General features: G+C 39.5%; 1 protein-coding gene across 4 annotated transcripts; it reads left to right on the top strand.

Moving 5' to 3' along the window:
• The first annotated feature begins 545 nt into the window (after positions 1-545).
• LOC122031981 (pentatricopeptide repeat-containing protein At5g38730-like) lies at positions 546-27433 on the top strand. 4 transcript variants are annotated; one of them, XM_042591220.1, is made up of 5 exons: positions 546-1956; positions 25542-26168; positions 26275-26398; positions 26912-27168; positions 27380-27433. In XM_042591220.1, the coding sequence occupies exons 1-2, from the start codon at positions 633-635 to the stop codon at positions 26042-26044; spliced, it is 1827 nt and encodes a 608-aa protein (XP_042447154.1). In that variant the 5' UTR covers positions 546-632; the 3' UTR covers positions 26045-26168; positions 26275-26398; positions 26912-27168; positions 27380-27433. The 4 variants fall into 4 exon arrangements, with proteins under 4 accessions (XP_042447154.1, XP_042447153.1, XP_042447152.1 ...); XM_042591219.1 differs by having other exon boundaries at positions 551-1956; positions 26902-27168; XM_042591218.1 differs by having other exon boundaries at positions 551-1956; positions 26275-27168; positions 27383-27433.

The raw sequence follows: 27433 nt of genomic DNA, 5'->3' as shown, positions 1-27433 counted from the left end.
GTATCTTCTCATATAATATAAAAAAAACTATTTACCATTCTAAAAAAAATAAAGAGCTTAGGTCTGTCATACTTACTCACTAATATCGCCAAAGAGTTTCTAAGACTCTATTTAGTTCAATCTATATTAAGATTTTGAAATTATAGGCATTGTAAGATCGTCAATGAGTTGATTAAAACTTGCTGATGACCTTAAGAATTCATAATCACATTAAATTAAGACCATTATATTCTTGGAAGCCTCTTCAGTGTAACCATGCCTTTAGACCTAGTTCCATAACCTATATTGAGAATCTAAATTAGGTCAAGTTATCTCAAGGTTATAAGGATTTTTAAAAAATATAACTCTCAATTTAGAATGTGAAATCAAGATTTGAGGGTATGATTATACTCTGGAGGTTTCAAGGAGCGTAATAGCCTTGGTTTGAAGTTATTTTAATATTCCTAAAATTATTAATTAGTTTTGGTCAAAATTTATTGATGATTTTACCATGTTCAAAATTTTAAAATCTTAAATCAAAGGGTCTTAGGAATCCTTTGGTTAGTAAATATATATTATATTGCAAACAATCTGTCCAAGATGAAGCGGCGCCTCACACGATCTTCTGCGTCAGTGGAATTGTAACTTTGGAGATGGCAAGCCGCGCGAAGGCAAGGAACGAGGCACTCTTCATTCAAGGTGTTTGCGCAATTGCCTCAAAGGGAAGCTGGCGCACTCTGTCGAGTCCCCACATCACCACGCGCCTCTCCTCCTCCTCCTCCTCCTCCACCGTCCACCGAATCCTGCTCCACCTCTCCCTCGATTCCGCTCTCTCGTGGCGTTTCTTCAACTGGGCCGCTCTCTCTCTCCCCCACTACCGCCACTCGTTATCCGCCAACTTCGCCATGGTCCGCATCCTCACCAACGCCCGGCGATTCCAAGAAGCCCGCGATTTGCTCGAGAAGTTCGCCTTCAAGCAGCTCGTCTCTTCGCCGTCAGTGCTGGGATCCTTTCTCAGCACTCACGATGATGACGACGACAAGGACTCCGATTCGCAAATCGTAAGTTGGCTCGTTTTCATCCACGCTCGCTCGAACAAGATCCAGGACGCACTCCAGCTGTTTGATGAAATGAAGAAGAGAAGACTAAAACCTGATCCTCATGCTTGCAGCGCTCTATTAAGCGCACTAGCTAAAGCAAGACTAACGGCCACAGCTTGGAACGTCTATGAAGCTCTTCGCAGCTTAAGAGTTGTTCCCAATCTCTACATTTTCAATGTCATGATCCATGTATGTTACAAATCGGGGGATAATGAGAAGGCCGATAAGTTGTTGCTGGAGATGGAGAGGAAGGCTGTACCTCCTGATTTGTTCACCTATAACACGTTGATCTCGCTGTATTGCAAGAAGGCAATGCACTATGAGGCTTTGGCTATTCAGGATAGAATGGAGAAGAAAGGAATCCATCCAGATATTGTGACTTATAATTCTCTTATCCATGGTTTTTGTAAAGAAGGTAGAATGAGGGAGGCATCAAAGCTTTTTAAGGAGATCAAGCATGCCATTCCGAACCAAGTTACTTATACTACGCTCATAGATGGCTATTGCAGAATGAATGACCTCAATGAAGCACTTAGATTGCGTGAAGAGATGGAAGCAAAAGGTATGAATCCTGGGGTGGCTACGTACAATGCAATCATACGAAAGCTTTGCACAGAAGGTAAATTGAAGGCTGTTAATGATCTGTTGAATGAGATGGATGATAGAAAGGTGCAACCCGATAATGTCACGTGCAACACGTTGATTAATGCATACTGCAAGAGAGGAAACATGGATTTTGCATGGAAGTTAAGGAACAAGATGCTGGAGTCTGGACTAGCCCTAGACCAATTTACTTACAAGGCCTTGATACATGGCTTCTGCAAGGTCCAACAACTAGATGAGGCTAAGGAAGTTGTCCTTGACATGCTCGAAGCAGGTATTATTGATTTCTAGCGAACATTAATGTTTATTTTCCATTATCTGATATGCTGATTACGAATGATAGGACTCTAGCATATGTTTGCCTGGTTTTTTGTTTGTATGTGTGGCTGAAGATAGAAAAACTTAAGTTGTTTGCAAAATCGAGATATTATTAACACACTGTATATAGTACTTTGTGTAATGCACCATTTGCTCAGTAACATCAACGTATTGTCTATTTGACTGAGATATTATAGCGTCGGCCTCACAGTTTTTTCCCATGGTGGAATATGACTCAAGGTGAGGACCTTCATGGGAGATCATCCATCTCAGAGTCGATTCACACACACACTTAACTATGAATTGTTGTTGAGACTCAATCAATTTAATGAAAAGGTGCCTCTTTGTTGAGAGTACATACTCAATCTATTTAAGGTGAGTTGCATATCCCAACCATAATTTCTTTGTTCAGTATATGTTCCTGCTGACATTGTTTTAGAAGTCTGCCAGGAGCTACACCTTGTTTGAGCTCTGTGCACCACCAATCACTCTCTGCCTTGTTAGATCTGGTTGTTACAGTTTGTGTATTATATTTGATGGTTATATGAATTCCGGTGAGTTTCAACAATGTTATGTGGAAATAAATCAACCAGGAGTATCAATTTCCTACATTTATACTTTGCATGCATGTGTCCAGCTACACCTAGTACGTTGAAGAGATGGTGCATTCTACTGCTAGAGGTCTTAGTATCATGAAGGGATGGTGCATGTCTAGTGTTAGAGGTCTTAGTATGCTGAAGAGATGGTGCATATCTAGTGTTAGAGGCAATGTTTGAAGTGCCGCCCGGCACGGACGGTTTTTACCGTTCCGCCGGGCGGCCGAAACCGGCACGGGAGGCGTCCCCGTCCCGGCGGCGCCGGAGGAGACGAGGGACGCCTCCTTCGGAGCTGGAGGAGACGCGGGACGCCTCCGGTGGCGTCCCGCGGCACCTTCGGCACCGAAAGCGTCGCGCGCGACGCCTTCTGCACGCGACGCCTTCGGCGTGCAGAAGGCGCCGCGCGACGCCTTCTGCTGCGGCGCCGAAAGCGTCCGGCGACGCTTCCAGCTTCGCCGGACGCCCCCGCGAGATCGATCGCGCGCGGGCGCAATCTCGTGTACGCTACTGCGTTATTTTTTTTTCTGTTTTTAATAATTATTTATTTTATTTTATTAATTTAAACAATTCCTAAGTAGGATGGGTAGAGCATGTGTGATATTTGGAAGAGGCTTTTATAAACCTAGTTAAATTATCCTAATAAAATATATAAAAAATATATTTAAAATTAAAATAAATTAAATAAATTTTATTAATTAATATACTGAAAAAATAATATTTTAAATTTCAAAATTTTTTAAAAATATATAATAATTCTTATTTATATTCTAATATATTTTTATTATTTTAAATTTCATTTAAATTTTTTAAAAAATGTAAAAAAATTCTAAAAAAATTCTAATAAATTATATTTATATTCTGATTTTTTAAAAAAAATTTTCAATTTTTTTTTCTTGATATTTTTTACTATTAAAAATATATATTATTTAATTAATAATTAATTAAATGAATAAATAGTTAATTTATATAATTATTATTAATATAAAATAATATCTTGTATTAATTATTATTATTATTATTATTATTATTATTATTATTATTATTATTATTATTATTATTATAGATACTTCCATTTTAATTTGAATTATTGATATATCAATTCTATTTAAATAAAATTATTTTTAATTATTTTTTCTAACAATATTAAATTATTCAATAATTGAGAACTTATTATAAATCAATATATAACTTATTTTTACATACACAATAAACATATTTATCTTATCATTATTATAGATAAATAAAAAATATCGAAACTATATCGGCACGGCACGATACGATACCGAAACCGTATCGTTCCGGCCTGAGACCGAAATCTCGGCACGGGTCGAAATTTTAAACCATGGTTAGAGGTCTGATAGACCGTATTGTCATGACACAGTTACAAACAATAAAGTACCGAAACCCCTCTACGCTAATGTAGCATAGAGATGACTCGGGTCATCTCTCACGAGGAATGTAGACAATGTATGATAAATCTAGGCCTAAATGTTATTGCTTGGTAGTTTGACATCAAATTGGGGCGGGGTTTGGATTTTAAGTTCTAAGACTAAGCAATGAAAGACAATGTAAGTAATGAAATCTAAGCTAATTTGCCCTAATTACATTCAAAGGAAGGGCACAAACATAATTGATTCAACATTAGCAAAGCAATGGAAACAACTAAAGGAATTACCGAACTAAAGTCTAAGAAACATTCCATCGAACAAGTTGTAGGCGTGAATGAAATCATCCCTAACACATGCAATCTGATGTGGAAGTGAACAATTCATCAACAATCAATTGAAATCAAGTAACACATCAAAGGAGAACAATCAACATAGAAGTAAACCAATCCGGATTTGGAAGGGTTGAATTGCTGCTGTTGAAACCTTGGATCTGATGTGCTATGGAAAAAGGATCTGTGGTGGAATCACCAGTGAGATGAGAGGAGTCGACTATATCACGGCCGAAGCAGAGGAGAAGAGGAAGTGTTTGGCGATCGAATAAGGTAATCCCCTTCTCCCGTCCAGTGGTTGGTGATGGATGAAGATGGTGTTGACAAAGAAGATCGATTGGTGGAAGATCTGCGACGAGCAGAAGAGAAGACGATGTCCAATCAACCACCCTCTGTTCTTCTGTGTCGCGATCTAGGAAATTAAGGTTCTCCTCTCCCAATCTGGAGAGGAAGAGATGAGGCCCAATGGTAAGAAGATGGCTTCTGAATCTGGAAGCTTCGTTAGGTTGATGGTCGTCGGCGATTGATAGGTGGAGGACGACAGAGCTACGGAAGAAGATGTGCGCCCTCTGCTTCCTCGTCAAATTCGCGATCCCCCATTGCCAAGTACTGTAGCTTCTCTTTTAAATCAGATCTCAGATCTGAAGTAACCGCCAAGATGGCTTTGGATCTTGATCTCTGGTGATGATCTACTCGTTCTTGAGCTTGGATGGTTCAGATCATAGTAGATGGCCCGGATTTCCTTAGATCTTAGATGGGCGGTCCATATTGTTCCAAAGCTTGATCTTCTCATTTGAATGCAGATTTGAGCCCAACTTAGTCTGATCTAACTCGGATCCATGATCCCTTGATGCCTACAGAGAATATATCCAAATATTAGTATCAAATACAACAAATATAAGATAATTCACAATTAAGTCCAAAAACACATACAACTCATGAAATATGATATAAACATGAAATTAACACATGAGAGGATTAAATGGTATGTTTATATGAATCAAAATATCATGACCAAATGATTGTTATCAAATTCCGCCACACTTATTCTTGCACGTCCCAGGTAAGCAAACAAAAGAAAGAAACAATTAAAATTCATCTCCATAATAATTCCTTAGCAATACCTAGAAGATGATAAAAGAATTTAACTAAAATCATCTAAAGACCAAAACAATCATGAATGCAATCCCTACGCTAATCAATAAGCATAATGGCTTCAATCCATTTGAAATAACTAGGCAAGTTGCAATCTCACAAGGTATTCACCTATTCTAACTCTTACACTCAAACATGTATAAGCGGAGCTCACTCAATGTCACTCACAACACTTCATTACCATATGCTTCTTATTTTCTACTTCTCCACCACTATAAAACATGTCATACATGAATCAAAAGGATTTATTAAGAGAAGGAATAGAATCAAAAAGAACTAAGTGAAACAATTAAAATGATTGAAAGAAAGAATTCAAAGAGTAACTGAGAGAGTCTTGGATGAGTAACCTAATGAGTTAACCAATTGATGTGCAGAAAATAATATCTTATGTTGATGGAGTAAATGAAGGAATGACATTTAGCATGGCCCATTACAATTCACCACGTTAACTTCACCAAAATAGGCATGTGTAGCAGCCACCCAATTTCAAATTTTTTAACATCACTTGTTTCTTCCTTGGAATATGATCCATGTAACATGTTTCCAACTCATGCCAACCTACTGAATTCTTGCACTGAAGTTTAGCTGGTTAGATTCAGAAATCAGACTCAACAGAACAATCAAAAACTTCTAGAATTGATACTAGTTTCAGAAATCTGCAGCAGCTGATACTTATAAACATGCTTGTCTAATCATTTATAAATGGTGATCTTTGCTGTCCAAGTACTTATGATCTACCATGATAGATTCTTTGACAAGAAATCTTGCTAAGCTTTTCTCTGATCAGATAGCTAACCCAAAAACTTGGCATGCTTAAGCTTCACTTGATACACTATCTTTGTGTACTGTTTCCTCTCCAATCTGTGAATTCAGGACCTACTCCAAAGTTCTTTGGCATAATTCATCACAGAATTCCCCAACACAAATTCAAAATTCATCTCACAACTAACTCTCCATATCCACCACTTAGTTTCAAGAATCAGCTCCTTCCTGAAATTTCAGTTTCTGTAAGAGTTTGGTTTCAGAACTTAGAGTCTAAGGTCATCTCACCATATCTCATCAAGAATTAAGCTTCACAAGGTAAGGGACTGAAACAAGGTTTATAGACACTAACAGCAGCCCCTTTGAACAAACTTCCACTTCCTATCTTCCCATTTATGAAATGCCATTATTGAAAGAGACAGAACTCAGCAGAATACTTTAATTGAATCTGAATGTTGTTAAGGCAATAGAGAGTGCTCATTGGAAGGATGGAATAGCAAATGATATTGCAACACAGAAGCTCAGCTTTTCTAATTTTCCTCTTGCATACTAATGGGGTACAACAATTTGGTTTTGATCTCTGAAATTACCTAGCTGAAACAAATAATTAAAGACAGATTCCTGCATTACAGAAATTCCAGAAATCTGACACAAGACAACAAACCTTCCAAATTCAGATTCAGAATTCAGTTTTAGATCTTAAGCTTCAACAGAATCCTCAGGGTTCAAAGCAACAGCAATTTGGCAAAGCAATCCAATTCAAAGATGTATCATAGAATTCTGATACTTCACAATTTCAGAAATTCCTGGAATCAATGCCGTCAGCAAAACTTGTACAATTCTGAACTTGTTTTTCTGAATTTAGATTCAATCGTGCCATTCAGGACTCAAGTTCAACGAAGGTTCAAAAACTTAATAGCATAAGATGGCTAAATTATGAATTCTGCTATAGCTTCTGTTGTGTCCTTCCCATGATATTGCTCCCTTCAAATTCTGCAGCTTTTGGTCACAGCCCTTCAAAGATGACTTAAATCGATATTGCAGCAGTTCATGAGCAACATCAGCTATCCAGACAGATAACAGAATCAGCAGCAACCTTCTTAACCTGTAGTCTTACTTCAATTGAACTGAATCAGATTCAGTAATTGAACATGCTCAAAATCATATTCAGGTTATTCTCTATAGAATCCACACAATTGCAGCAACGCAACAACAAATCTACTCTTTTCTTCCAGCAGTTCAAATTTTCTCTCCCAATAAGAATGGAGATTCAATAAAATTGGTTCAGCTGTTCAGCAACTCCTAAGAATCAGTAAATTCAGCTTCAGCTTCTCTACCCTCCTCATCACTCTTCTTTTTTTTTCATCTATTTCCTTCTCTATATTTTTCAATCCATTGCATTCTCTGAAATCAGCACTAAAAAGAGAAAAATGGCAATGGAAGGTCAAGTGCACTTCTTGGTCATTCACTGTCCAGAAGCTTGCATTAAAAATTTGGGATCAAATTCACAACTCAACAATTTCAGATGACAGCTTCCTGGATTTATAGATTTTGAACCATAAAAGAATTTGGTAAGGAAGACAAGAAGAGAGCAAAAGCTTCACTAGGAATCTTTACTAATCAGTAATCAGTAAACTGCATAGAAGATATGGCACACAACATATCCAGATTGCTACATAATTTCTGATAAAGAATAAGCTCACAGATTACTGATTAGCATCTCATTTTTCCTGTTCTTAGTCTGGTATCAAGAATCCATTAAACTATTGTGTTAATGCTAGGTTGTTCCCCAGAAGGAACTCGTTGCAGGGTCCGACTGTAACGTCTCGGCAAGGACCGCTACATCTCCAGAACTCGGGTGTAGTGATAAATATGCAAGAGTTCGCGTTACAGGGTCCGACTGAACGTCTCAGCAAGGACCGCTACATCTCCATGAGAACTTGGGTGTAGTGTTAAATAGGCAAAAGTTCTCACACCATAGGTTAGATAAGAACAAATATGATAGGAAAACTAATAATCTAAGATTTGGAACATGGAATATAGGAACTCTCACAGGTAAATCAATGGAGGTAGTAGATATGATGATTAGGAGCAAAATTAGTATTTTGTGTGTACAAGAGACAAAATGGATAGGCGAGAAGGCAAAGATAATAGAGAACTCGGGTTTTAAGTTATGGTACACTGGAAAGAGTAAAGCAAGAAATGGAGTGGGTATCATTGTAGATAATTTGTTAAAGGATGAAGTTGTAGGAGTAGTTAGAAAAGGGGATAGAATTATAGCCCTTAAGATAATAGTGGCGAAAGAAACTATGAACATAATTAGCGTATATGCACCACAAGTGGGATTAGATGAAGCTACCAAATCAAGGTTTTGGGAGGACTTAGATGAAATATTACAAAATATTCCATCAAATGAAATGATTTTAATAGGAGGTGATCTAAATGGGCATGTTGGAGTGAAAAATGAGGAATATGAGAGAGTACATGGAAGTTATGGGTTTGGAACGAGGAATAAGGAAGGGAAAACTATATTAGATTTTGCGATAGCAAATGACCTTATATTAGCTAATACGTTTTTTAAGAAAAGAGAAGAACACTTGAGTCAGCGTTCGAAAGTGGAATAATAAATCGAATTGACTTTCTTGTGGTTGGGAAGAAGGATAGAAAGATTTGTAAAGATTACAAAGTCGTCCGGAGAAAGCATAACTACTCACCGTAGTAGTGTTGGATATCACGCCTCAAGCGTAGTATCGATAGAAAAAATATATACGATCCTAGAATTAAGTGGTGGAAGTTAAAGGATGAGAAGCAAAATATATTTAAGGAGAAGGTGAGATACAGGCATTAGGTGAAATATCGATGACTCTGTCTGACGTGGGATAAGATGGTATCGAAGTTGAAAATAGTAGTAAGAGTGTACTTGGTGAGTCGAAGGGACGTGCACCGTTAAGTAAAGAATCTTGGTGGTGGAATGAGAAAGTACAAGAGAAAGTGAAGGAAAAACGAACAACTTATAAGGAATTATATATTTGTAAGAACGAGGAAAACTTAAAAAAATATACAATAGCCAAGAAAGAAGCTAAGGAAGTAGTAAGTGAAGCAAAAAATGAAACTTTTGAACGGTTATATCAAAAATTGGATACAAAAGAAGGGGAAAGATATTTATATAACTAAAGTGAGAGAAAGGAAAACAAGAGATCTTGTGAATAAAATGTATTAAAGATGAATGTAATAGGGTATTAGTAAATGATGGAGAAATAAAAGCGGTGGAAGAGGTATTTTCTCGACTTTTAATGAAGGTTTAGGTGATCTTAGGTAATTTAATTAGGTCGAATGAAGTAGAAATTTTTATTTTTATCGTAGAATTGAACTTGAGTAAGCAAACTTTAAATGAGATCTTGATGGAAAAGCAGTTGGACGGATGATATTCGATGAGGGGGTATGGAGTCTTGGGGAGCCAGGGGATGAATGAAATTATTTAACGTGATGAAAAAAAAAATGCACGATCGATGGAGATAGAACTACAGGTTCCCTTATATAAAACAGGAGCGTTGTCTGTTGTGCGGAATTATAGGAATTAATTAAACTAATTAAATCTTATGAAACTTTGGGAATAAGTAATAGAAAAGATTAAGGAGACCGTGTGAGAGAATCGATTTGGGTTCGGAAGGTCGAAACGAGAAGTATCATCTCAAGCGAATTGAAAGAAATATCGGGAACGAGCAATCTACTGGCAGACTTAAGAAACATGATAAAGTCAAGAGAGTATATGAATATGTTTAGAAATTTTGAAGAGGTGTTAGCGCGTAATATATTAATTAAGGATATGTAGGATATATGACAGTAAAGACTTGAGAGGTGGAGCGATTCCGATAAAGATAAGTTACGTCGAGGATCGCTAAGTCTATCTTTTTACAATGTGACGACTACTGCGGCAAAACAGTGATGTATGTTGTTTGCTGGATAATATTTTAGTAGATGAGACCGTGAAGGAGTAAATCTAGCTAGAATCTTGGAGGAAACTAAGAGGAAAGATTTTAAGCAGTAGATTAAAACAGAATATATGGAATTTAAATTTATGATATTAGAAGTAATGAAACGATTGTTAAGATAGGAAGGGACGAGTTGCGGAGCAAGAGATTTAAATATTTGGATCGTTTAAAATGATGGAGGAATTGAGAGAGGCGTCTTATAGAAGCGGGATGGGTGAAATGGAGGGCGTCGGGTGTTTTTATGGAAGTAGTAAACCTCTTAAACTTAAAGGTAAGATTCTATAAAACATTATTTGAATACCTTATGTTATATGGAGTTGAATGTTGGTATACAACTCATGGCGTAAGATGAGAGTTGAGAGATGAGGGATGTTAAGGTGGATGTGTGGACGTCGATGCGATCCGAAAATAAGGAATGAGGCGTTAGAGAAAGAGTCGTCTATTGTGAAGAGGAACTCAGGAGACACGTTTGAGATGGTGCGGACGACTTAGGCGACGATAAATGCTCGGTTAGGCGATGTGAAACTATTAATGCGTATGCTCAGCAGGAAGAGACGAAAAAGACTTGGTTAGCGACCTTTAAAACAAGATAAAATTTATTTAAATATAGATGATGATATAATAGGAGATAGCTCGATGGTTTGCAGTAATGGCAAGGAAAATACAGTATTGCTTGTTGTTGTTGTTGTTGTTGATGCGGTATCTAGAAGTTAATATCAGATAGCTTGAGGAATATGTTCATACAGTATAGGTAGAGAACCAACAAGTTTGGTGTAACATCAATAGCAATCATTCTGGAAATAAGCTTCTCCAATTCTGAATTGCATCAACTCAGAAATCAGCCTCTGGAAAAATTTTCAGGTTTTAATCACAAGGGACTCTGGGAGAAGCAAACACCAAATAACCCCTTAGGGATCAAAAACTCCTCTTGGACTCATAATTGACTAGAGTTCTGTAAAGAAGATTTGGTTCAAAACAGTTCCTTGTTGTTACACACTTTTAGTGCCACTGCTCTTCATCATCAACTTATGCAACTTGGTGTAATGTGTAACGACCACCCTTCTTACTACTACTACTCTCTAAGGATGACCGTTACTTAACTACTAACTCTACTTAACCGGTATGATTAAAAATCACATGGAAACCTAGAAAATTTGTGTGAGTCTCCACCTTGGGTGACGAATCAACAATCTGAAAACTATACTCGATTGTGATTTGGACATATATTTTCTGACAAAGGAATAACATCCTGCTTGGTTTAATGAAATCAAGCGTCTGAGTAATAAATGGCGGAAGCAAATAAAAACATCTGGGTTAACTAACGTGAGAAGACTAATAATCGTATTCTTAATAAATTCTTAAACTAAGTCCCAGAGGCTTCCATAGTCTGGCATCGCGTCCTCGAACACCTCTATCGCCTTCATATCTTTTCCTTTCTGTCGTCATGGAGAGGTGTAGTCTATAAGCAATCGAAATTTGCCAATTATCTAACTGAAGCTACGTGTATATAAATAAAATGCTAAATTTACTCGATGTAGCTAAAATGCTATTCGTGCTAATAAATTAACAGTAACTAATATTCGCAAATAGTAAAAGCATCTTGAAGGCTAAGCATGTAGACAGTCTATCTTGTCGTACTAGCGTAAAATTTAACTACAATTCTAAACACTTTCGATTCTTATTAAACTTACTTAAAACTTATTCTTTTATTTCACTTATTTAAACTTATTCTTTAATACTTGTAAACTTTTGTAAACTTGTTTTATTAGTTCAGCTTATACTTATAATATGAAATAATAATCACTTCTTCTTGGGCCGGTAGTATGCCGTCTTATCGCGTTCCTAATAGGTTGGGGTGGCGAGGCCACCGATCTAAAGGCGGATAAGACCTGGATGCAGGGTGAGACCTCGAATTGGACACTGGATTTGTTTAACTGACACCTCGGAAGTGGTTGTAGCCTCTTCTTAAAGTAAAATACTTATAATCTTAATCACTTCTTCTTTAAATGCCTTGACATTTTAATAGACACCTTGTGTGCGAAAATCCTAAAGTCTTGACTTTGGGATCTCTTAAGGCCTCGGCCTTTTCTTTCTTTCTTAATCTTTCTTATACTTTTCTTAAACTCTTAAAAGAGCATGGTATCTATATGGCGAAATTAAATCGAAGGAAGAAAATCGAAACCTATAAGCGTCTTATGTGAAAGAATATCTAACTTCTTGAACATGCTCTGCGGGGTTTAATCTGAAAAAAACAATTAAAATCCTGAAATAAACAACGTATATATAGCGCTCGGGGTTGATCTAATACGGAGAAACTAGAAGTATACTCATTACGTATCTGTGAAGGGAAGGCGGTCATGCTCGACCATGTAACAGCAAAACTAGGAATTAAATCAATCGCTTCATGCTATAATTAATAACAATAAAAAACTAAAGCTGCTCAGTATATCTAGTAGTAAAGAACTACCACTGCTAGCAACAATGAGGAAGGTTAACAACATTTAGAATAAATCAAAATCTGAAAAACGAGCTCGGTTATAGGATTAATGGGTTGTTAGGTACGTTAAGTATGAAAAGGGTCTAAGCGGATGCTAAATATATATATATATATGTATAGCCTAACTAGCACCAAAAACTATGGTGAAACTTAGCTAACTTGTTGAAGGAAAACTAAATTAACTAACTGCTGCATGTGTAACAAAAGGAATAAAACTTGCAGAATTGAAACAAAGGAATCAAGCTTGCTTAATTGCAACTAAGAAAATCAACTTGCTTGCTATCGGAAGCTAACTTGTTGCGATATCCAACGTCGGGTAACCAAGTGAGTCTTGGTTTAGGTTTAGATGTTTGTGATAAGATATTGATTGAAGAAGAGTGAGGTTGTTGGATACTTATTTGGGAAGTCTGGCGGGATGTTAAAGCGAAATGAAAACACTAGTAATGCTGGAAGGTATGAAGAAGGTGAAGCGAGTGAGGTGGTGGAAGTGGAGAAGGGTGAGTGAAGCTGGGTGGAAAGTCACGGTGAGTGAGGGTGGATGGTCACAGTGAGTGAAGCTCGGAAAGTGAGGAGATGAGGTGTGAAGCTAGGCGGATGGAAAACCACAGTGGTAGGTGAAGTCAGGTGAGTGAAGCGGGGAGGAAAATCGAGATGGATCGAGGATGATCGGACGTGACTCTTGGGAGTCAGTAGGTCGAAGGATTGGTGGATACTTGGCGTAAAGAAAAGTCAGTAGGTCGAGGGGATTGTGGGATGCTTGGCTGAGAGAAAAGTCAGTGGGTCGAAGGTTGGACACTTGAGAGAGTCTGGCAGGTCGAGGGTGACTAGATGCTGGCGTGGCGCCTGACAGTCGAGGTTGACGGATGTTGGTTGGGAGGTTGGGACTTGGTTTTGGACAAAATCAAGTCTTTGGATCGTCGATGGATCGATCCGGAGACCTATCTCGTGAATAGAGAGCCTACGGATCGATCCGTGGATTGATCGGAGGTCTAATCGATCGTCGATGGATCGATTGGGGCCGTTGCTCAGCGACCAGATCGTCCATGGATCGATCGATCGCGTTCGAGCCGAGGGCGCTGGATCGATCGTGGATCGATCGAAGCCTCCGATCGATTGGGAACGTTCGAATCGATGGGATCCGAGCCGTTGGCGTCGTTTATAGCGCCGTTCATTTCCTTGGCGTCCCTTTGATTCACTCGGAGCTCTGCACTCCTCCGTTGGCTAAGGCTCGGATCGCGGTTCTTGAAGGATCTTGGAAGCTCTCAGTCGAGGCGGATCAAGAGGAAGAAGCTAGGGTTAGGGTTTTGTACTCGTTGTAAGCTTGTAAGCTTGTATTTCTTGTATCCGTTCCCTCTCTTCTTGTATTGAGTCTTGTAGGGCTTCTCCTTTGGTAGTTACCGTAAAGGAGAGTTTTATTTAGTGGAGGTGTGTGTGTTGGTGTGGATCCTTGGATTAGTCACCTCTTGTGAGGTGGATGCAAAGAACCACCCGTGTTAGCGTTGTGTGTTTGTTTACGTATTTTCAGCTGTCTTTGAAGAAACAAGCACCGACACGAGCAGCGACGAGCTATTCACCCCCTCGCTACTTTTGGTCTACAGGTGGTATCGAGGCGAGACCGCTCTTGGCAATCGTCGCGGGAAGGATGACTATGTCGAGAAAGCTAGAGGGTGAAGTTGGAGGCACAAATTCTTGAGTTCTATCAGGCTCGACTTGAGATCTGATTCAGATGGACTTGGATTTGACATGAGGTGGCTCCGCGCGTCTGCGTGTTTGATTCTTGGAGATCGAGAATCGAAAACTTTCTTATGATGGAGATAGAGCGATGGTTTGCTCTAATGGAAGGCCAGCCATGACTCCAGTGACAAAGCGGATGGGCTGGAGGAATTCGAAGGCGGAGGGCGCAAGTGACCCAAGAGCAGACTTATTGACATTGCTAGCGCGTCTTCGAGTTGGAGAATTCGAAGATGCGAGGGCTTTGGGCAGGTGGGAAACTTGAAGAGGATCCCTCCACAGAAGATGAAGAATCGAGGGTGACTCTTTGGAGCGAGACAGAAGGATTAGGGGTTGATAAATGCTCGACCTCAGAAGAAATCGAGATGCTTCGTCCTCGAGGGAATCGAGAAGGGAGGAGGAGGGCGTACTCCTGTTTCGTATCGAGATGATGAGCCTCCACCTCACAGGATTGAGGGCGATCCTTGATGACAGGATCGAGGAAAGAAGGAGGAAGCCTGCGTCGGGTTGAGTGAAGAAGAAGAGATGGTGCCACCTCCGATTCGAAATGTCGAATGGAGGGAGTGCCACCCTATCTGAGAAGGTATAAATATTTGATTAATAATAAAATCATATAATATGTTTTGAGTGTAGGGGAGCATATTATAAGAGAGTGTCTGACTTGGCGAGAGAAGGGCCGAGTGGCGAGAAGCGAAGGAGAGCAAACCGGGGACGAGGAAGGGGAGGGCATTGTGGCTTCTTGTGTCGTTGAGGCGTAGTGAGGGAAGAAGATGGTCGAGACTCGGGAAGGCGCCAGGAGGGGCCTCGGTAAAAGGGGAAGGTAACTGGTTGAGCTGTTCCCTGAAATGGTAAGTGGCGTGCTGCATTTTTATCATTTAATCGGATTTACCGGAATAGGGAGCGTGAGGGCTTTAAAGGCGTGTGGCCCTGCATGAAACTATCACTAAGGCTGAATGTGGGTAAACCTAAGGCGAAAAAACAGGTTTTAGAATAGACTAAGCGAAAACAAAAATGTGGTGAATCAATCTGGGGACTTGAGAGAAAATCAGTCTTGAGGTCGAGACTTGATAAAATGGAAAAAACCTAAAAAAGGATGGAAAATATCCTATTAGAGCATAGCATAACTGGGTTTAGAAGTGCAAGCCGTGTCGATGGGGGGTTTGGGATCAGAGGCAGATTTGAAGGATGTGCCTCTTACAGAATTCCGTATAGTTATGGAGCGAAACAGGTCTAGGTGGTGTGGTCGAGCGAGAATACTAGTGTCGTCACAAGGTATTTTTTGATAAATGTGACTAAGACTTGAAGTGCAGAAGTCAACAGTGCTGAGGAGGTTATCCCTAGGTTGACCTAGAAAATGTGACGAGGCTTACAGAAGCCCAGAGGTCCAAGTGGGTATCTGAGAGTATCTCAGTAGTGACCGTCGAAGCGAGGGGCACGATGTTGGGTTCTAGGCGTCTTCTACCCGTAGATGGGTTAGAGGTGTCGACTCAGATTAGAAGGGTTAATGACTTTGAAATTGACACTCGAGAGGCATTCGGGTTTTTGTTAACCTTTGAAAATGAAATGGAATGTGTTACTCCTTGAAAGAGGTAAAATGTGGAAGGTATTGATTTTATTTTAAGTGCCTGAATTTTGAGAAAACAAAAGAACTACGAGTTGGGATTTTGGTATGTTCTTGGGAAATTAAAGGCATAAGCCTTAATTTAAAAGTCTACTCTTGTGGAAAAATGGAATATGCGACATTTGAGGACGTGTTTATTTCGATTGTCATCGAGGAAATTAGAAATGCGATTTGGGCTTTGGCGTTCTCTTGAACACTTTAGCGATCTAGGTTTAAGTTGTAAGTTTATAAGACTTTAAGGATACTTAGATAGTTAATCTAGGTATATTTTATTTATGCTAAATCTTGCCGTGATTGTTTGCCCGTGTATGCCATGGCGACATATATACAGTCTTACGTTATTACAATACAAAAAATCCAACACTTACGTCGTGTAGTAATAGGATATTTTCTTTTGAAAATTATTTTCTTTTGATTTATGTATATGCGTAATCATCGTTAAGTTTAATTCCTTGTAATTAAGGACGAATAGACGTTTAACACAAGTGGTGGCGTGGGGTGGATGTCTAGCGTTTCTAAAATGCTAGATAAATAGTCATGATCCACAGATTAGAGCGAAAAAATCTCGTCTAAGACTCTAAGGTGACTTGTATGTGTTTTAGTGCGTATTATATACAAGTGAGATGTTAGGATGATGAGCAAAACTCAAGATGTTGATTTGGTGCTCTTTTTGAGTTTTAGGTTCGTGAAAACACATAGTTATGTGTTTTCCCTGAAAGCTAATGTCTGAGTCTTGTGCATTAAGCCCGAGGTGATGGGATATTGGTTTTAAATGTTTTAAAATGTTTTGGAAAACCTTGGTGAAGACTATCTTTTGATAGTAATCACCGTTGAATAGTTGACACGAACTTGAAGAAAAACACTAAAGTTTTTGCAAGTTTCGAGTTTGTGTCGATCTTTGAAAATATGATGTATTTTAAAAAACTATTTTCCGTGATTAAGTATGCTCTAAATAATGTCTCAAATTTCGTAATTTTTGGATTTTAGAATTTTAAGGGGTTTAAAGAGTTGAAAATGAAATTTCAGCAACTATCGAACTCGATCGATCCATGGATCGATTGGAGTTCTGAATCGATCCGTGGATCGATTGACAGCCTTCGCGGCGAGTCATTGGATCGATCGACCGATCGATCGGGAGTCTGAATCGTCGGATGGATCGATTGAGGAAAGGTTCAATCGATTGGAACCGACTCGATCGATCGAGTTCCTGATTTTGGTGGGAAGGCTTGATTTGACATCTTTGACCCTCTTTGAGTCTAGGTAACCATTCGAGACCCTTAAATACATTTGTATACATCTGAAGGGGTTCGTGTTGAAAAGGGATGGATTAGTTAACGAAGACTAAGTAAGTTTAGGTTGAGGTTGTTTGAATATTTGAACCTCGAAACTTCAATTTGGGTTTCCAATGTTTTAGGGATTCAGTCGTTGTTACGAAGTTACCACCGTGTCTTTAGGGGAGGGACTCTTTAAAGACATGAAAATTATTTTTGAACCTTGGAAGGTGGTTAACATTCTGAACTCGAGGTTGAGCGTTTAAACTTGAAATGGGGAGTGGATATCCTCGTTATTTCAGTGGACACTCAGTAGTAGATAATGCTCGAGGTTGGGTAGTTGTGAGAAAGGGTTAAGGATAAATGAAGGGTATGGGACCTTCGTTATCGTGTTGATCATGACAGGTGAGGTTGTGAGCATGGCAAACTCTTGGGAGTCTTGTGAATGGATTTGTTGAAGTGTGCTTGATGGGTAGGTTGATGTGTGTCAGCGATGGGTTGATGTGTGCGATAGGGGAGAATGTATGGTTAAACGGTCGTTACGTTACTGGGGAAGGTCGTGGGGGAGAATGAAAGGACTCGTGAAGTAAGTTAGGCTTTTCGTTGCAGCTGGAGGTTTGCCCTCTTGGGGGAAGAAAGCTTAATTTGTGCTTTCGTTACCTAATGGCGTGGAGAGAAGGAGATTAGCACAACTTCGTATGGGATTTGTGGTATTGTCGAACATCGAGGAGATTGTTGGTGCGATATCCCTCAGAGTTGACACAGTGTAACGAGTCTTGGTTTGGGTTTAGATGTTTGTGATAAGATATTGAAGAAGAAGAGCAAGAGGTAGGTCGATACTTGTTGTAAAGTCTAGCTGGGATGTTAGGCGAAATGAAGACCCAAGTGAGGTAGAGATTATGAAAGTCGGGTGTAGAGCCGGGGTGAAGGAAGGTCTGGTGGTGAGGCTGGTGGTGAATGAAGCCTGGTGGTGATGCTGCGGATGGAAGTCACGGTGAGAGTGAGGCGGTGGAAATCCTAGTGATGAGATGTGGCGGATGGCTGAGGTGAAGCTGGGTGAAAGTCTGGTGAGTGCCGGCGAGGAAAATCCCGGATGGATCGAGGATGATCGGACGTCAGGCAGGGAGAATCAAGTAGGTCGAAGGATTATTTGGATACTTGGCGTGAAAAGAAAGTGGTCGAGGGATTGACCGGATGCTTGAGAGAAAAGAACGAAGTGAAGGGTGAATTGGCCGGGAACTGCATGGTAAAGTCTGGCGGTCGATGACTAGATGCTGGGCGTGGCAGGTCGAGGTTGACGATGTTGGTTTGGGAGGTTTGGGACTTGGTTTTGGACAAAAATCAAGTCTTTGGATCGATGATCGATCCGGGCAGATCGATCGGTGGATCGATCGGAACTATCGCGACGAGCCTACGGATCGATCCGTGGATCGATCATCTGACCGATGGATCCGGCTGCCAGCGCGATCGATCGTGGCGATGCGATGGCATTCCGATCCGGGCTACGGATCGATCGTCGATCGACGCCTCCGTCGATTGAGCAACGAATCGATCGGGATCGACCGTTACCCGCGTCGTTTATACCATGGTCGTTTCCGCCAGCGCCACGGCTTCGCTCTGTCTCCTGACTCCTCCTCCACAGCTGCTCTCGGATGAAGGATCTTGGAAGCTCTCGAGTCGAGGCGGATCAGCGAAGAGAAGCTAGGGTTAGGGTTTTCTGTTACTATTTCTTGTATCCGTTCTTGTATCATCTCCTCTCTGTATTGAGGTCTTGTAGGGCTTCTCATCCTTGGTAGTTACCGTAAAGGAGGTTTATTTAGTGGAGGGTGTGTGTTGGTGTGGATCCTTGGATTAGTCACCTCTTGTGAGGTGGATGCACCACCAATTGTTATGCGTTGTGTGTTTGTATTCCGGCATACGCCGTCTTTGAAGGACAAAGCGCACAAGTTCAGCGAGCTATTCACCCCTACTTTTGGTCCTAAGTGAACACAGACCTAGTCTCTTCCCGCGAGACATCGGCGGGGAGACGAAGGAGGTGAATAAACAGATTTTCTGCATAACAGATCTGTAGAAACCAAAGCGTGGGAAGCATGGAAGAGATCGTAATGACGAAACCCTTCTCTTCGTGTTTATCTATTTCATTGTTAAACGCAGATCTAAACCATTCATCCCTTCTTCTTTCTTTAGGGTTCACGGTGCAATCCGAAGCTTCGCGTAAATCGAGCAAACAAGGAACGCAAGTGAGATAATCGGAACTATCCTCTGCGGGTGGCGACTTACCTTTTTGTTCTGGGGTTCGGGCTCTAGGGTTCCGGTTCTTGAGTTCGCTTGACTCTCGCGAGAAGATCCTGATGGTGTAGACTCTCGGCTTTGATCCTTGTGCGGAGACCCAAACTCCTGCTTGTCCTTTGCCCGGCGCGCCTTGTGAGCCAGATCGGGAGGAGGAAAAAATTAGGTTTAGTTACGGAAAATTAAGGCCTTAAGTTCCCTCTACCTCGTAACCTGTTTAACTTGTTAATAAATTTTCTTACCTTTTAAACAAAACATAGGTTGGATCACGTGGAAGGCAGTTTATTTCAGGTCCCAGGTTGGCTTGATTCCTTACTACATGATTTATTTCAATGTTCCTAACTACAATTATATCGTCAACAACAACAACAAGCAGGGTTCTTTGGCAAACATTCTAATATTTTTTCTTTTTCTTTTTCTTTTTAACTTCTAAAATTTGGATACTCATACAAATTACTCTATAAATTCTAAAAAATCTCTAAAAAAATTTTCTTTTAGATTTTAATAAGGTCTTTTAGAACTCCAAATCATGAAATTTGGGGTGTTACATAATGCTTATTTCATATATTCAGGCCAAAGAGACTCTGACCAATTCAATTTTCCAGCAACCACTTCTAGAAGTAGAGAGAACCAACCATTGACTTTTTTTTATATCTTTATTTTTTCCAGCATTTTTTTAATGAGAATATCAATGTTTTGATCTCTCCACTGTCCATTTGTCACAAAAGTGCTTCAAATCCAAAGTGCATCAAAGAAAATGAACCAACCTTCATGAATAATTGCAAAATCTCCATTTTTCCTGAAAATTCATAACCTTTCTCCCCCACACTTACATCTATGTCCATCTTGGCAATCCGACTCATCAAGTCATCAACCAAAACTCTCAATGAAAGAATCACAAGCAAAGATAATCAAAGGTTAAAATGCTAGATGAAAATATTTTAAGAAAATTGTGGGGAAAGAAACTAGAAATTATGAGTGAACAAGAATGAAAAATATCCTTCATTTCCATGCATACATATGTTATTGTGATTTTGAAAAGAAGTAAAGCAAGTTCTAGAGTTCAATTGTCATGAGTGCATTTCACAGGAATAAAGTATAGGCTTTTGGTGGTCTCTCGTAGGTTGTTTTCAATCGAAACTCGATTAATCAAAATATCTATACCATGCCAACCATAGCGTACCAAGTAAAGCGTTGATCGTGTCGAATGACTAAAGTTGAAAACTTAAAAACTTTTACCGTCTTAAAAGTATTACTGAACGATATTCCGTGGAGATTTTATTGAAATAATGTTATGGACTAAGCAAAGTCAAAGTATGGAAGAAATGCAAGTATGAAGTAAACTAAAGAAAGTATAAGTGAAAAGAAAAGCAAAAACGGAAACTCCCTTTATTCTCGGTGGTTAAAACCGGTTTAAAAAGCAGCATCCGTGGTAGTGGAATGGTCCTTCGATGGTTGGAGTCGGTTAGGAAGTATCATCCACTTAGGAAATGGAATTATTCATGAAGTTAAAATCTCTCCTCCCATTTGCTCTTTGAAAATACGGAGGTTGAGACGGCAGTTTAAGGATCCACCAAGAGCTTATAGCCTCTAGTCGAAGATGACTCTCCCACACGCGTGTGGGATAAGAAGAGCAGAAAAATATAACATTTTGCGAAAGCGTATCGAGAAGTCGTCGATAAAATTAATCATAGGTTTACTCTGAGAATTTTTAAAAATCAAAGGAATAACTTGATTGTTGATAGGTGGAGGCTAGAATGGTGACTGTGGTCTCTATCATCGTGAATAATAGGCCTCGTTGATTCTTGGGGTATTGCTTCGATCAATGATCCCTACACTTACTTTCATCAATATCTGGATAATGCAATGTCTTACGATAGACTGATACTACCTAATTACATTCTCGTCATACGATCCCCAGCATCCCCAATATACCGCGACATCTACAGCATGATATCGCAGAGTGAATCCTACAACTGACATCACAAGAAATACTAGAGGAGTCTGGAGTAATGGAAGCGAGATCAGGTTTGTTAAAGACACTGATCCCTCTTCTCGAGCACTCGATATCCGTAGGAATGGTCTCATGCTATTATTATGGTAACGGTTGTCCATTTCAAATTGTGGTACCCATGTTTTCCAAAGTTTTATAGTTTCATCAAAGTCTTGTCAATCGAGGCCTCTCCAGCTAGTTATCCACGTCCGGTCAATCGATCGGCCAATAACCATATCGAGGCTGTTGATTTGAGATGTTGAGGATAACTAGATAGAGAGTCCTGAAATACGATGTCTCCTCCTTGAATTGTTGAATCAGATCCTCTTTGCGTAGTTATATAATCATTATGTATGTTTGATATGCGTATGACAATAAACTGATTATGACCTAACCTCGTGCTGATGAATGATCCACCCGTTAAATTATAGGTAGGAAATTGGCTACGTGATTTAGCTTCATAGTGGAATCTGATAATATTGATAGAATCGAGTGCAGTAGTGATACTAATATGATCCGTGATCGATGAAATTTCTGCTCTCTTTTGAAACTTGGTAAATAAGATCGGAAGACACAAGAATATATAAGATCGAACACATGGATGTATGCATGAAAGCAATTAAAATAATTTTTTTAAATTTTATGTAAAAATAAGCAATCCTAAGATTATCAATCAGTTACAATTCCCTTTTACCGGTGTTGATAGGCAGTGTTCATTACGTAGTATAACAATAAAGTACCTAAACCCCTCTGAGCTAATTGAGCATAGATGACTTGGTCTCTCTCAAGAAGTGTAGACAATGTATGATAAATCTAGGCTCAAATGTTATTGCTTGGTAGTTTGACATTAAATGGGGGCGTTTGGATTTTAAGTTCTAAGACTAAGCAATGAAAGACAATGTAAGTAATGAAATCTAAGCTAATCTATCCTAATTGCATTCAAAGGAAGGGCACAAACATAATTGATTCAACATTAGCAAAGCAATGCAAACAACTAAAGGAATTACCAAACTAAAGTCTAAGAAACATTCTAATGAACAAGTTGTAGACATGAATGAAATCATCCCTAACACATGCAATCTGATGTGGAAGTGAACAATTCATCAACAATCAATTGAAATCAAGCAACACATCAAAGGAAAACAATTAACATAGAAGTAAACCAATCCAGATCTGGATGGGTTGAATTGTTGCCGTTGAAATCTCGGATTTGATGTGCTGTGGAAGAAGGATCTGTGGTGGAATCACCGGTGAGATGAGAGGAGTCGACTAGATCACGGCCGAAGCAGAAGAGAAGAGGAAGTGTCTAGCGATCGAATAAGGTTATCCCCTTCTCCCGTCCAGTGGTTGGTGACGGATGAAGATGGTGTTGGCAAAGAAGATCGATTGGTGGAAGATCGGCGACAAGCGGAAGAGAAGACAATGTTCAATCAACCACCCTCTGTTGTTCTGTGTCGCGATCCAGGAAATTAAGCTTCTCCTCTCCCAATCTGGAGAGGAAGAGGTGAGGCCCGGCGGTAAGAAGATGACTTCTGAATCTGGAAGCTTCGTTAGGTTGATGGTCGTCGGCGATCGATAGGTGGAGGACGACAGAGCTGCGGAAGAAGATGTGCGCCCTCTACTTCCTCGTCAAATTCGCGATCCCCCCTTGCTAAGTACTGTAGCTTCTCTTTTAAATCAGATCTCAGATCTGAAGTAACCGCTGAGATGGCTTTGGATCTTGATCAACGATCAGATCTTCTCAGATATGGATTAAAAGCTTTAGATCTTGATCTTTGGTGATGATCTACTCGTTCTTGAGCTTGGATGGTTCAGATCATAGTAGATGGCTCGGATTTCCTTATATCTTAGATGGACGGTCCATATTGATCCAAAACTTGATCTTCTCATCTGAATGCATATTTGAGCCCAACTTGGTCCGATCTAACTCGGATCCATGATCCCTTGATGCCTATAGATAATATATCCAAATATTAGCATCAAATACAACAAATATAAAATAATTCATAATTAAGTCCAAAAACACATACAACTCATGAAATATGATATAAACATGAAATTAACACATGAGAGGATTAAATGGTATGCTTATATAAATCAAAATATCATGACCAAATGATGGTTATCAAGGTCTCTTCTTGATCAATCTTGGCATAATAATATGCAGGTTTATTAGACTATTATTGGAAGTCGGTAGCCATTTCCGTGGAATCAAGCACAAGCTTTATTCCTTCGACTCTAGAATGAGTATTTGACACAGATCCAAACAGTCCAATGACTGTTTCAAATTTTTTTTCAAGTGATCAGCATGGATGTCAGTTTGGAGTGAGAGGGAGTAAATGACAGGTCCTAGTATCTAAAAGAGAATCACACACTATGTCTAATGCTGGAGTATTTGACACACATCCAAACATGTGCCTAATAATCATTTTCGAATATTTGTTCAAGTGAATTGTCTGAAATTACAAATGCACCCTTCTCGGAACTTTGGACTTTAGTTAGAAACACTTCTTAGAAAAATAAAACTAAATTGCATAAAATGAAATGAGGTTAGCGGATTTACTTGGTTTGCAACCGGGGAGGTTGTTAATCCATGACAAATGAAGTGCACTAGCAGAACTCCTTCATCGAGCAAACTCTCAGAGGCGAAGAAGTCTCGTACAATGATTTACAACTCAGAACAATGAAAACAGAAAGAAATGATTCGAATACAAATGTTGTTTTAAATCTCGAGAACCAGGGCTCCTTTTATAGGCTTACTGGTTGACGTGACCGTTTGATGACATGCACGATCTGGGTGCCCAGACCCAATCCGAGCACCCCCAGCTAGTCGTCTCAATTTGCTTCGCAATGGTAAAGGAATAAGTATTTATCCATCTCAGGGCGCGGAGACCATCATCGGGTATCCAGACCGAAGCTGATGTGGACTTCAAGTTGATCCACTGCGACGAGACATCCTTTCGGTACCAAAGTGGTCTGGGCTCCCGGACCATCTTGTTCGAGTGTCGGGCGCCCAGATCACTCAGCTATATGTTGACCATCCGACACCTTCTCTAGTCGCTAGCTTCTTCTTCGGTCGCTTGGGTGATCCTCCGGCCTTCCAGAGTTGAGCTCACTTAAACCCAACTCCGGCCTTCTCCTCGAGCAGTCTTCCGATCTGACTTCTCGTCCCTCGAAAGCGTCGCGCGCGTTCTTCTCGATCCACTGGTGTACTCTTCCGCAATTTTTTGTCCCTCAGATGTACCGAGCCCGTTGACTCGATTCCCGTATCATCCTTCTCGCCTGCTGTGTCTTCCACTCAACTTTTTATGTTCCTAAGTTCCTGCACACTTAGACACAAGAATCAAAACACTATAGGACCTAACTTATCCGGTTGATCATATCAAAATCTATCCGGGGTACTTACAATAGTCAATATCAGTGATAGGTGACAGTTTGGAGTGAGAGGGAATAAATGAGAGGTCCTTGTATCAACAAGAGAATTTCTTACTATGTCTAATGCGGGTGTATTTGGCACATATCCAAACATGTGTCCAATGATATTTTCAAATTTTTTTTCCATGTGATTAGTATCAGTGTTATGTGTCAGTTTGGAGTGAGAGGGAGTAAATGAGAGGTTCTAGTATCAAAGAGAGAATTATTCACTATGTCTAAAGTGAGAGCATGATTTTTGAGAGCTGGATTATTGAGAGCATGATTTTTCAAAGAATGGTAACCTCATTTAAAATGAATATGTGGTGGTTGGCACTGCTTGTGTGACACTCCATTTGTTTATATCCTTCCGAAATTTGATGTTACAGGATGAATGTTTTTGCATTCAGGAATTTGCAAAGGTTTTACACTGCTAGTCTTCAAGGTTTATCTTGAAAAATTATTGAGGTTTGTTGTGATATTTTACTCTGGTTCATTTCATGCAGGTTTTGCCCCAAATTACGCTACTTACTCATGGCTCGTAGATGGTTATAGTAGCCAGAACAATGTCGAAGCTTTACTGAGTATTTCGGATGATATTGGAAAAAGAGGCATTTATGTGGATAAGTCATTATACAGAGCTCTCATAAGAAGACTATGCATGCGAGGCATGGTCAATGTTGCACATGAGATTTATAACAAGATGCTAGGCAAAGGTTTATTAGGAGATAGTCTTGTGTATTCTTCTCTTGCATATGGCTACTTGAGTGCAGGAAAGAGGATTAAAGCTTGTGAGATACTTAATGAAATGGTTGAGAAGCAGTTAAATATAACAGCTAAGGTTTACAAATGCCTCTGTGCTTCATATGTAAATGAGAGTGTTGTATTGGACTTGTTATGGAGCCATGCCATTGAGAGAGGTCTTATCGCGAAGAATGTATACAAGCTGATGCAGGAAGCCATACCAAACTCTCAGAAGGATGCCTTAAATGTGCCTAGTTCATTTTGATAACCTTTTTCCTTCGAGTTTAAAATAATATAAAATTGGGCTAAACTTTGACATAGTGACGGGAAGATTCAATTCAAGAATGTTTCTTGAATAGAGCCACACAAACAGAATATCAAATACGAAGGTACATTGTCTCAATTTTGTGTTGCATATTATGTTACTTGTGCCTAATGAGGTACAGATCCCATATAGTTCTTATGATAACAATGATAATATTGATTTTGTTGCAGTTGTTACTACAATATTTTCAACGATTTCTGGCTGCTCACAATCATTTTGCGAGGAACTTACAAGATATACCACATGAACCTGAATAGCTAATCTATTGTGATACATGCAGCTTCATCCAACAAGGTTGGTAGCTTTTACTTGGTCTAAAGTGTCAATATGCAACCAATGCAGAGACATGCAATAGGGTGAATTCCAGATTCTTGATGGTAGGTAGTGGCTCAGGTTTTCCAACTAGAAGATGTCGGTTAGCTTGGGGTATGACATAGGATAAAAGGAAGAAAGGTGCACTTTTATTTTTATGGGGCATACATACACAGAATCTTCATTCCTTTCAACACCAAATCAACCACTTGAAGGGAAATCAAACACTTTTTAATTTCTGATTCTGTATGTGTTAATATTCCAAAGATAGAGAGTCTTCTCCAATGCAGTCATTGCTATTTAACCTCAGCAATCAAAACTCCTCATGAATATCTTTGATTGGAGCAGCGAGATTTGTGTTTGTCTATGATATTACAATTTCATGTCCATGTCTGAATCCTTTTTTGTGATAGAAGCTTTCAATCCCTCTTAAGTTTTTGCCATCATAATGCTGTTATTGTGGGTCATTTTGGTATTGCTCCAAGGTTATTTCAGGTTTATCGCACTTGGACATGAATCCTCTCCTTAGTTTCTCAGCTCGTCCACGAAGAAGAAGTTTATTTTGTCTCCATGAAGTATATATTTGAAGCGAGAGAATCCTGAAACCAAGCAAAAGCTCAGAACAGGGATATAGTGTCTCTCCCAATGGTTTATCCAGTGAAGCTCCAACTTCATATTCTCCTGTCAGTTTGATTTTGAATCTTGGGGCCTGGTATTTGGATGGAGAATTAAGAGGACGAATCATAGAAAAGGTGGGTTTTTGAAATTTTCATCCTAGCAATTTTCAGTTGACAAAGATAATTGAAGGTCCAAGTGGAGTGATAACGATAGAAGTTCTTCATCTTGCTTACAAAAGTGGAGTGACAGAATAATTAGGGCTAATCTCCCCTTTATGATTCTCTTTGTGAAATCCTTTATTTTGAAATCCTTTATTTTCTTCTTTAACTGAGTGACAAATTACAGCAGAAGGTGCCTCAACAACAACAGAACATAAACTAACTTTTCAAAGAGGACAAT

Source organism: Zingiber officinale, chromosome 11A (assembly GCF_018446385.1).
Source record: "Zingiber officinale cultivar Zhangliang chromosome 11A, Zo_v1.1, whole genome shotgun sequence".
Lineage (NCBI taxonomy): Eukaryota > Viridiplantae > Streptophyta > Magnoliopsida > Zingiberales > Zingiberaceae > Zingiber > Zingiber officinale.
Note: the sequence above shows the minus strand (reverse complement) of the source record. Positions and strands in the feature narration are given on the sequence as shown.

Coding starts and splice junctions, on each gene's coding strand:
- LOC122031981 (XM_042591220.1), top strand. CDS start 633: ATGGCAAGCCGCGCGAAGGCAAGGAACGAGGCACTCTTCATTCAAGGT. Junction 1,957..25,541: donor CCTTGACATGCTCGAAGCAG/GTATTATTGATT, acceptor CATTTCATGCAG/GTTTTGCCCCAAATTACGCT.